The sequence below is a fragment of the Erpetoichthys calabaricus genome, chromosome 2 (genome assembly GCF_900747795.2).
Source record: "Erpetoichthys calabaricus chromosome 2, fErpCal1.3, whole genome shotgun sequence".
In the NCBI taxonomy this organism is placed as follows: Eukaryota; Metazoa; Chordata; class Cladistia; order Polypteriformes; family Polypteridae; genus Erpetoichthys; species Erpetoichthys calabaricus.
The window spans coordinates 46677516-46690031 of record NC_041395.2 but is presented as its reverse complement, the minus strand read 5'-3'; the positions used below and the strand labels follow the sequence as shown (position 1 = coordinate 46690031).

The following is a 12516-nucleotide window of genomic DNA, read 5'->3' as shown; positions in this document are numbered from 1 at the left end:
AGGTGCCTATCACAAAAGTTGGTGACCCTCGGAAACTTGTCTTCTGATTCGGTTGTGACTTGGGGTCTGCCAGATCTTTTATTATCAGTTTGTTCCAGTTTCCAATTGCCTTTGAACTATAAAAGGACAAAGTACTCACTGACCCTTTGTTTTTTTTTGTAATTTTTCTAAATAAAAGGCCTACACTTCTAAGGATAATAATTCTCTGTATCATTTCATTTGTTAATTGCCATTTCCTTGCCTTGTAATATTGCCCAAGTAGTACTTCAGAAGGTGTAGTAACACAGTCTGTTGTTCCAACTCTGCATTAATACACACAGAGAGGTTTGAAGTAATCAGCAGAAGGTCAGACAAGTGTGCAAATTGTTTGCTACAACTTGCAAGGTTTAATTTACTTTAACTGCTGCAGAACGTCTGTAGGACATAACCTATTCGTTGTTCCCTGAAGAAGGCCCATTTGTAATATTCTAAAATTTCTATTCTAAACTTTAAATTTAAACCTCTGGCAGTTTACTGCTGACCTCTTCACAACTTTAGGTCATTTGTTGTGTTTCAACTGATTATATTTGAAGAAAAACTGAAGTGTTTTAAAGCTATGGTAAAAAATACAGTAGTGTATTTATGCCTAAAAATTGAAATGCTACAGTATTTTAATGCAATTATTTTGCTGCAACAATAAATGAATACTATTAGTTTGGATTTCCTGAGTACAACATTTAATTTAACATTTTCTGGCACAGTGTACAGCACTAAATCTTTTCCTACAATGATTAATAAAGCCAGAGAACACTGAAATGGATCTTAGAAAATTCCTCTCATCTGTCCTTAATGTAACTTTGCTCTATTTTTACAGACTACTGTTTTCAATCAAGAACCTAGGTTTTGCTTTCAGTCAGTAGTTTGTAAATTTAAGGGCTTTTCGATCACTGTCTTTTCATAGATAAATCTCTATCTGATCAGTTGCATTATTACAGTACAGAAATTTTTGTTTGCAGAGCATATGGACATATTAAGAATTTTATCATTTTATTGTTATTGATGGCCAATGACAGCTAAATACTCCCTTCAACATTAACAGTGGATATGTGGTACTTTTTAGACGCTTACTTTTTCCAATGCCAAAACTGCTTAAAGTTTAAATGACTAAAGGATACATTTTGCAGTCATCTGTACCTGCTTCCACACAGTCTCAGTAGTTTTTGACATATAGTACTTTCCACTCTTACTGTTACTTGTTATCAATAAGTGCTCTTTCAGGAAACCTTTCTAAGCCCTGTCCATACTACTTTTGTTTTTTTTTGTTTTTTTTTTTTTTTAAATCACAGACACAGAGTAATGGGAATTGTGGAAGAGAGGTGAAAAAAAGAGTACAGGCAGGGTGGGGTGGGTGGAGAAGAGTGTCAGAAGTAATTTGTGACAGACGGGTATCAGTGAGAGTGAAAGGGAAGGTCTACAGCACGGTAGTGAGACCAGCTATGTTATATGGGTTGGAGACGGTGGCACTGACCAGAAAGCAGGAGACAGAGCTGGAGGTGGCAGAGTTAAAGATATTAAGATTCACACTGGGAGTGATGAGGATGGACAGGATTAGAAATGAGTATATTAGAGGGTCAGCTCTAGTTGGATGGTTGGGAGACAAAGTCAGAGAGGTGAGATTGTGTTGGTTTGGACATGTGCAGAGGAGAGATGCTGAGTATATTGGGAGATGGATGCTAAGGATAGAGCTGCCAGGCAAGAGGAAAAGAGGAAGGCCTAAGGAAAAGTTTATGGATGTGGTGAGAGAGGACATGCAGGTGATGGGTGTAACAGAGCAAGATGCAGAGGACAGAAAGATATGGAAGAAGATGATCCGCTGTGGCAACCCCTAACGGGAGCAGCCGAAAGAAGACAACAACGACACTAGTCTCTATTTTTGCCTTTAGTCCACACTTCCCGGCATTTTCAACGTTCAAAAATAAAGACCTCTAAAAACACTCTTCAGAGTCATATACTTCTGAAAATGCTGGCCCGGTGTTGAGATATGGACAAGCTAAGAAGCATTTTTATAAACACCTACTCTAATTGTGCTCTGATTTGTTTGTGCTTATAACTAGCCCATCTCTGATTGTATCCTGCCAATTACAACCTCTCATTCCCTGACTGGTCACCTTTCAATGAAAAAATACAATACATATTCCCATACAGTGGACAATGAAGACTCTCTTTCCATGGTGCTTGATGTGTTCGTTACCTGTATGCATTGAAATGGAGTTCTGGACAGTCTGAATGATGCATACATGCACAAAAGTCTAATAATTTACTGGTCACTTTGGTCTTGAAATGAATCTGGTGACTAGCGGCATTATCACCACCTTTAGAATCTTTTCACCAATGTGCACATGAAAAATGTAGGCAAAAGTCTACATCATATGTGTTATCTGTCATAAACAATGCTACTACGGATACAGTAATCCCTCACTTTATCAGCTTCACTCCATCGCGGATTTTATATGTAAGCATATTTAAATATATATCGCGGATTTTTTGCTGGTTCGCGGATTTCTGAGGACAATGGGTCTTTTAATTTCTGGTACATGCTTCCTCAGTTGGTTTGCCCAGTTGATTTCATACAAAGGACGCTATTGGCAGATGGCTGAGAAGCTACCCAACCACAGCGCGTATTATGTATTAAATAAAACTCCTCAAATATATTGTGAGCACGGGGGCTGTTCGCACCCCTAGAGGACACGGCCGCTCCTCAAAAAACGCTGAAAGATTACCTTTACACTGCTCCCTTCTTTGCTGGGCTTACATGTGGCTGCTTTGCAAGCGATATGCTTCCCGCATGGTGCTTCGCATACTTAAAAGATCAAACAGCACGTATTGATTTTTGATTGTTTGCTTTCCTCTCTCTCTCGCTCTGACATTCTCTGCTCCTGACGGGACGGGGTGTGAGCAAGGGGGCTGCTCGCACACTGGCCTAGAGGATATGGACGCTCCTCTAAAAAATGCTGAAAAATGCTTGCTCCCTTCCTTGCAGCTACTTTGTCCGGCGGTGCTTCGCATACTTAAAAGCCAAACAGCCCTATTGATTTTTGACTGTTTGCTTTTTTCTGTCTCTCTCTCTGACACGCATTCCTTTGAAGAGGAAGATATGTTTGCATTCTTTTAATTGTGAGACGGAACTGTCATCTCTGTCTTGTCATGGAGCACAGTTTAAACTTTTGAAAAAGAGACAAATGTTTGTTTGCAGTGTTTGAATAACGTTCCTGTCTCTCTACAACCTCCTGTGTTTCTGTGCAAATCTGTGACCAAAGCATGACAATATAAAAATAACCATATAAACATATGGTTTCTACTTCGCGGATTTTCACCTTTCGCAGGGGGGGGGGGGGTCTGGAACACAACCCCCACGATGGAGGAGGGATTACTGTATGGATTTTTTTTATTTAAAAATGCTGTTTTTCAATGAAAACATAGTAGTGTGGATGTAGACTAACTTGGCCTTCCACATTGATGTACTATCTAATACTGGATTTGAAGATCTAGTAACACTGTTTTCCAGCTGTTGTCCTTTTATTCCTTTTTGTTATTCCTCATCATCTTTGTCCTTGTGTGTTTAGAGAAGATGAACGAGAGTTCCCTTCCTTTTAAGCTTCGTAAATATGGACCTAATGGTGCCATGTGGTACATATATGTTATTTGGGTAACTTTGTATTCACTATACTCCTTAATTAGGTGATTATTTGTCTTTTCCTATGGGGGAGGAGCTTCTTGTATGAGAAAAGGAAATCCAAACAAACATTCCTAGAACAAAGCCATTTTTAAAAAATGTTGAAATTCACTGCAATTTAAATGTTGCTCGATTTTCATTACTAACAAAGTGTACATTAAATACCAATGTTTTGGTAAAAAAATACACTAAAGTGACTTGTCTAAAATTTTATTGAAATAAATATCTGCAGTTTCCCTGCTTCATTTGCATAAAACGTCATTATCTGTGCAATCCATTTGGGAAGATATGTTGGTTCATGTTTATCACTGGTACCAATAATTTTTCAGTCTGTTATAAAGTGCTGCAAACGTGCCTTTGACAACAGACAGACAGTCACTAGTAAAGACACAAATACACTCAAAGTTTTGATTCTTTGATCACATACCGTCCACTGAAATAAAGAGTGAACTTTTCAATGAATGCTAGTAAACCTTTGGTTTTTTTTTTAATTTCTTAGTAAACCTTTGGTTTTTTTTAAATTTCTTAGGTACACACTTTAATCTTTTTCAACTTGTTTTGCTTTACTTTTTCTCAACTGGTTGTAATAAAGTCGGAAGCATTAAAATTGACAGAATTATAAGATAAAAGAAAACAGTAAAGCAAATACAAACTTTGTTTCCTTATTAACAAACACAAGGAACTGCACCATGAAAATGTACAAAGAAGTAACCCGCGGCTAAGTTTAGATGATGTCCTAATGTGTGTTATGTACCGTAACTCCATTTTCACAATTAAAAAATATTTAAGTGAGATAAATTGAGTCAAGAATTTATTATACGTGACAACTTGCCTCATTTTTGCCTGTGGGAATATGATTTCAATTTTAACTTTAGTCAAACAAAAAAATGCATAGTAAATTACAACATATTATGGAACTGAATACAAATGTTTAATATTGAAACCATTTATAAAATTACAATATTTTCCCATCTTGACTCAAGTATTGGGATAACTCATTACAAGTGGTCAAAATCTCAACCCTAATTTATACTGCAACGAACCTACGTTCCAGGTCAAATATACTCCAATTGTACCCATAGTGGCTAGAAATAAAAAGTTCTAGAGCACTGCATCTATGAACTGAAGTAAGTGGAAATAAAGGTTATGTTTCCCACCTGTCTTTTTTAATATTTTAAAACATTTTCAATGCTTTCATTACTAATAGCTTTACAGTAAATATTTTATAAAATGTAATTCAGTGCATTCATTATTTACACCTGAGCATATTCAAAAATGAAAATTGCACATCTAAATACAAATGATAAAAATAACAGTAATGATAAAAAAAAATCTTTTGTAACAAAGCAGAAATTCAGTTTCACAGCACAAAAAAATATATATATATTTTTGTTAAATGCACTATATTGCATATTTTTATGGCACGTGCTTGTCTAGTTTACCATTATAGTTATGGCTACATCATTTTGTTGTCCGATATTTCTCTTAGGTCTTTAGTACACAATATAATTTTTTAGGTTCTTTATGGTTTTGTTTGATTTATTTTCTCTATATACTGCCTGATAAGTTATTAGGTGATCTGAGTAGTGTTCTTCTCCAGAACTCCGAGAACAACATTGTATTAATATAAACTTTCATAGCATTTTATACATTGTAAACATTTTAAAAAATGACTTTGCAACCATTACAGGAAAACACAAAAGATAACAAAGCACTGTAATGCACTGAATATGTATAAAATATGTCAAATCTTGTGATACAGTAAAATTATATGCAAAGCACATACATAAAAGCCACAAAATATTTAAAATTTTTTCAATGCACCTCAATAGCTATTCAAGAAAATGAATAGTCACAGTAACAGATGATACAAAACACTGAGCACAGAACACTGAGAAAGGACTCGCTTCAGTCAGTCAGTCAATTTCCAACCCGCTATATCCTAACACAGGGTCACAGGGGACTGCTGGAGCCAATCCCAGCCAACACAGGGGGCGCAAGGCAGGAATAAATCCCGGGCAGGGCGCCAGCTCACCGCAGGACACACACACCCCAAGCACACAATAGATTTAGAATAATTTAGGATTGCCAATGCACCTAACCTGCACGTCTTTGGGCGGTGGGAGGAAACCCACACAGACACGGGGAGAACATGCAAAGTGAACCCAGGTCTCCTTACTGTGAGGCAGCAGTGTTATCATTGTGCCACTGTGCCGCCTGACTCGCTTCATATAATGTTTAATAGAAATGTTTAAGATTTCTATCAATTTTGTGGATAAATTTCATCTTTCAAATCAAACTGTTTTGAGATGTAGTCACTTTTAGCAACATATATTAAACTTTCTGTGGGTAAGAAATTTCACAACAGAAGACAAAGATAAAATGTCAAGGTAGAAATTAGTTTGAGCACAGAGGTCCAAGGTAGGTTTTATTTTTTCATCTTAACAGCATGGATGTGTACAAAAGTGTTAAATTACAGTGTGTCAAGTGTTCAAATGCTGCTGTTAATAGCTCTTCACTCCTTTGACAATAATTTAGCTAAGATTATATTTGTATTACAAATGAATGTTGGATTGAAAAAGAAAACAATTACAAATTCTACACTAGAGAATTGACATTCTAATAGTTATTATTTACTCAGAGCTAAATGTTTTTAAGCAAAAATAATCAATAAAACTAACCTCTTTTAAAATGTTATCATGCTCAGAGACGAATATACAGTAACTTGAGATATAGAGATCACAAAATATTTTAGACAGCATGCTTGACTTAATTTTAAGGCATTGCAGTAAATCATAGCATGAGAACTGTTGTGATTACTATAAACCTGCTCATAAAGTATTACATTCACATTCCAGTCATAGATGGGGCACCTGTCACTGAGAATTTACCACATTGACAGATACACTTGGCTGTTTTAAAGTTGCCAATTCTCCATGTCTTCTGACGGCACAAAATAGAGTACCCAAAGAAAAATTCATGCAGACATGGGGATGGGTGGGACAAAGTAAATTCAACACAGTGTATAACTAGTCTAGGAAGGCAGCAGCACTAATCACAGTACAAGTGTGTAGCCTGATAAAAGATAACCTTGAACACTGAACTAATGAAACAAAAATATAACATTTTGAATATATTATTGAGCAAACACTATTGCTTCATTGTAGATGTTAGTCAGCTGCAACACCCTTTAATTCCTCAGTGCAATAGCTGCCAACAATTTTTTCCACTTCACAGAAGTCACCAGATATCACTGTCAAAAATATAGTCTTCAGTAAAATGTCTACTTTTGGAGGCAGGAAGCAGATTAATTTATGAAGTATAAATTTACATCTTTTCCGTCTATTAGGCTATTGATGTAATCAGTGCTTTAACAGATAGTTTAATGCAGTCAGCTCTGAACTATGAGGTAAACAATTTAAGTGGTTTAAGATTAACCATATGACAGGGGTCAAGTGTCAAGACTGGGGCTTTAGGCAGCTGGATAGAGAACAGCAGCTAAGCTTTAGAACACCCCTGGTAGAGTGTTCTCTAGCCATGGAAACTCTAAACCTGAGGAGCTACAGCACACACTTAAGTGATGTGTTGAACTGTGGAAAGACTGGTAGTAGGGGTGACTACAAGGATAGAGAAGAAAAGCTTAAAAGCCCCATTCAGTCAGTCCACTGCTGAGTGGAGTTAGAAGGAGCGCTAGTGGCATGAACTTGACTGGTAGATTGAATACAGATAACAGATAAACAGAGGGTGGAAACAGGAGGAGAACAAAGCAAAAGTACCATAAAGTAGGAAAGTGGGCTAGCCACCCTATCAAAAAGAAACGATTTTTGCTAATTTACTCTGCATCTTGTGTCTCAAATTAAACTACAGTTTAACCTTCTGTTCTTTTTTTTTTTTTTTTTTATAAATAAATTAGGTGTGTCACTATTTAGGTATTGCAATTTTATTTAATCACAGGAAATCCAGTTAAAAACAAAAAGTCAAAAATGCAGTATTTTGATGAAGAAAACACAATGTGGTTATGAGCAAAATCTGTAATGCAAGACTTCCATGTATCATTTCAACCAGTTCTAAGTTGAATTACATATGACTGAAGAGTCTAATAACAGTTTACTGCACCCAAGAAGAAAAAAAAATATGAAAGTTGTCAATATTAGGCTCAAACATTTTGATTAACTTTGTACTCATTAATCCTTGAAAGGTGGGATTTTTTTTTCCAGTTACCAAATATACAGTATTATCCTTTTGGATATTCAAATATCAGAATTTGTCAGAATGATCACCCCTAAAATAAGATTATTCATTTTTGAAAAGTTTGGCTTCTTGGCATCATTTGGGGCTCACGGCAACTCAAGATAATCCCCCATGGATCCCAAACATTATAAAAGAATAATAAACAGTATCATATAGTAAATACATTTTATGTGAGCTGAATTATGTTTGTTTTCCTTTCTTTTGTGTGCGTGTGTTTGAACCATAGTGCCTTTATGTGTAACTCTTTCAACTGAACAGTTTATATTTTCTTCATTGCTTGTGGCATTATACTAAAAAAACTGATAGAAGTATGGAATTGTGCTCATGCCCAACTACAAAGAGATACCAGGGATTTTTGATACAATGAAACAGAAGGGAATACATCTAAAACGTTAGGTATTATTTAATGTAAATTACATAAGACATTTATATCCTTGCATCATTAAATTATGTCTTAGACAGATGCATCTCTGCAATTGGAGCACTGGCCATCATCCCATAACAGAACACACTTTTTCTCAATAATTGAATAAGTAATGAACTTGTTTCAATAATTGAATATATTGCTAAAATGTTAACAACAAACTCAACTTAGTTATCATTATCAAAATTTTCAAATTTGTCCATGATATGCTCAATGAGATTTCCTATATAGAGAAACATTTATTTCTGGAGTATATTAATTTTTTTTGTACATTGAGCTGCTAAGCCTCTTTCTAGGTTGCAAGGACAGCCTTTTGACTCCATAGTGATCTGGGCATACCTTTGGTCAAGTGTGCACATGTGTAGGCTGCACTTTTCTTTGGAACCTGAAGGCTCCACCTCTCCGAAGCAGCCCACTGAATAACATGTTGTGATGTTTGAACTTGCTATTTTGGAGTAGTTGTCATCATTATCATGAATTATGTCAATTACTTATTGTCCACTTTGCTCTTTGAACCAAAATTGGATATTTATAAATATTCATTTGCCATTTTTGCTTTATTGGTGTTCAGTATTTCATGTTTAAACACGATTATGTTCATCCTGTGATTAACTGGTGCTCTGTCCTGGGATTTTTTCTGCTTTGTACCCTATATGCTTTCTGGGATAGGCTCCAGCCCCTCACAATCCTGCTCAGGACCCTGCTCTGAATTAAGTAGTCTTTGAAAATGGCATGGTATGCTATGCTGACAGATCTTCATTTTACATGAGATTTTAAAATGGCAATTTTCAGGTGACATTTTGTCATCACTAATATGCTGGTAGCCTAATACATTGTGAAATACAAGGTCTTCTCTCGCTCACTCACACAGTGTTTACAGGAGGCAATAGACTTTCTCAGCCACCCACCAACACCGCTGCTCCAGTCCTCAATGGCTACCTTTCATATGGCTCCAAAGATCTTTTCTCTGTCATGTCCAGTGCTTGTACATTCATGCCAATGTCTGTGCCCCATACTGCTTACTGAGGGTCAGGAGATAATCCATCTGCAATCAATTTTCCTAACTTTTTCATTCAATCCAAGGCAAGATTCTTCCTGAGACTCACCAGTGGCCATGTACCTAGGACAATGAATTTAAACATTGGACCAGGCCTCTTAACTTCTGCTTTTTAAGGCTTGATCATCTATCTCTCACTCAGTCAGCCCACCTTCCATAACCTATATTCTACTTTCTCCCATAGACTGGAAGAGGCTCTGCTTAAGATGAGCAGTGATGTCATCTTCACCTTGCCTTCAGCTCCTCCCCTTTCAGTGTCAGCACATAAAACTTGACAATAACCAAGCAGTCATAATCAATTTAAAAACCAAGTTGTAGGAGAACTCATTACTGCTGTCACCAGAAATCACAATATTGTACAATGAAGCATTGTTTTGTTTTGTACTATTCTCTTGGTGAATTATATGGGGCTTCCAAATATCAAACTCAAACTTTCCATATGCTCCATTTTATTGCTTTTTACATTACAGTGTATGAATAAAACCAACAACCATGAGATGTAGCTTGTTACTAATTAATATGGTTTATAGCTATTGTTTTCTTTTCTAAAATGGAAAAAATATCAATGCATGTCAACTCTGTTTCCCTAGTCATTTAAAAAGATAAGTCAGCACAATAAAACCTTACGAAATTAATTTTACAGAGAATGAAACATACCAAAAGCCTTGGCAACATCCCCGGGACATGTGCAACCACCATCCTAAGGAAAAGAAAAAATAAATGAAAGTTCAATAAATAATGATCTTTTAGCTATTTCTGTTTGAGTGACAATCTATATTTCAAAAAAACAAGCACTAGATATTTTAGGGGCATAACAATGTTTCTTGGAGCAAATATTAAAATGGATAAGTAAAGAAGAGATTAGTAACAGATCCATAAGAGGAAAATAAGTAATATGTTAAAATTTCAGTTTTATTTAGAACAAAAATACAGAATGAAAAAAACTATTTACTAAAAAAACAGTTTTTAGTAAAAAAACAATTTACTAAAAAAAAAGTTTCAAAATTTAAAAATAATGTTTTGGCAGAACAAACTACTGGCATCTTCACTAGCTGTGTCTGAAAAGGAAGTATTAATCATAATACAAAGGGGGAACCTCAGAATTCCTGGAATCAGTAAATAGCGCAAGAGTATGGTGTAGTTATTGAATATGCTGTTAGGTATCGTTTGCCTATAAACCTGGTTAATCAGTCTACCAAATGGCATTGTGTGGAGTTGACCAAGTGCGTATTTCTGCTAATTATTCTACAATCGCACAGTTGGCTTTGGTAATTTTCTAAATCATCAGGGCAGATTTTCAAGAGACAATGATGATCGCGTTTTTGACACTGACGCATGGTTTGATAAAGAGTTTTCTCCCTGTGAACAGACTGTTAATTAGTGACATTAACACTGAACTGTCGAGGTTCTCTTGGAAAGCATCAGGAAAACAAAATGCCCAAAGCAGTGGCACATGCAAAACTGCACTTTGCAACATGACAGCACACCTGCACACACTGCAAAAAACTTTTGATCAAAAACATTGTAGTTGCTGTTTCATAACCTCCTATTTGCCAGATCTCACTCCCTATGAATTCTTTCAGTTCCCAAAATTAAAACTGAGATGGAAGGGAAAAAGATTTACTATTGTGGAAGAAATATACGAAAAAATACCAGAGGTCCTAGACATGGTGATATAAGGTAAGCACAGGAAATGTTAACTGGAATGGAAGGATACTAAAAGGGAGTTACTGAAAGTTTTATAATAAAGGTGTTTTGTTTTTCTGCAAAACTTAAGGGGAATTTTGGGTACCCCATATACATAACATTCAGCTAGTAGTTTATAGACTTTAAGATGTCTGGTCTAGAACTAATCAGTGAATATTAATTCATTTTTTCAACCCTTGATGGACGAAACCATTTATAAATGATCTCTTAGCGATCTCCTACACTTATGCATGCAGGAGTGGAATAAGTATAGAGAAAGTGAATTAAAGATGTGTATGTACTGTGGAACATGGCCCGGACACAGACAGGTAGACATCGTTTAAGCACCACAACATGTTTATTCACAGCTACTATATACAAGTGAACACAACACACAACCCCAAAACTCCCCCAAAAGTCCAGGCCTCACAATGCCAATGCCTTTACCTCTTCAGGTCCGCCTCCACTCCTCTCCACCAAGACTTCCTCCTCTGCACTCCCAACTCCGGCTACTAAACGGAGGGAGGCGACCCCTTTTATAATCACCCGGATGTGCTCCAGGTGCCTCCCGATAATCTTCCGCCGGCACCCCCCAGTGTGGTGGAAGCACCGGCTGCGCACCTGGAAGCACTCTGGGTGTCCCTGGTCGTCTTCCCTCCAGCACCTGGAAGTGCTGAGGACCAGGGCTTTCCAGGCATCGGGGCGCCCCCTGGCGGTGACCACAGGCCCCTATAGGGTTGAGCTTCCAAGCTCAGTTCCCGTGGTCCCCAAAGCCATCAGGGTGGTCGCCCCTCTCAGTCTGGAGGAGGTGTAATCCCTCCTCCAGTCCTTCTGGGCATCCCGGCTGGGTGTCACCCCTAGCCGCTTGCCACAGTACATAACAACCGAGTAAGAAATGTCACCTTTTTGATTTATAAGAATTATAAGCAGCAGTTTCATGTTTTGTAACTTTGTTCAGCATGGGCTCATCTTCTTCCCTATAACAGGATATCCTACTGCCTCATGTGCAGCCCTTGACAAAAGGCTCAAGTATCTGACTAATCCAAAGAAGAATTTTATTCCTTAGAGATAATATGATTGAAGATTGGGGAGATTATACAGTCCGTCAAACTCATTTGCTTAACTAATACTGATGTTTGCCCCATACTCCATCCAGATCTATTTAAAAGCTATTTGGCTTGGTAGTTGGTTCCACATCCCCACAGCATTTTGCGTAAAAGAATGCTTCCAGGCTTGTGATTCTTTACATATTCAAAAGAATTCTTTATTCCTCATTGATGGATATTACAGGTTAAGTCCCATTATAGCAATACCAAAGTAACAACATTTTCAGAATAATGAATACTTTGTGCTGGTCTGGACAAACATTTATATGACACCATGTTT

General features: G+C 36.9%; 1 protein-coding gene across 1 annotated transcript in view; it reads right to left on the bottom strand.

Annotated features, from left to right (window-relative positions):
• The window catches only part of LOC114645854 (GMP reductase 2), a 50783-nt gene that overhangs the window by 5157 nt on the left and 33110 nt on the right, over window positions 1-12516 (bottom strand). The window contains exon 8 of the mRNA XM_028793726.2: window positions 10102-10144. Coding sequence (XP_028649559.1) covers window positions 10102-10144 — 43 coding nt within the window. The remainder of the gene's footprint in view (window positions 1-10101; window positions 10145-12516) is intronic.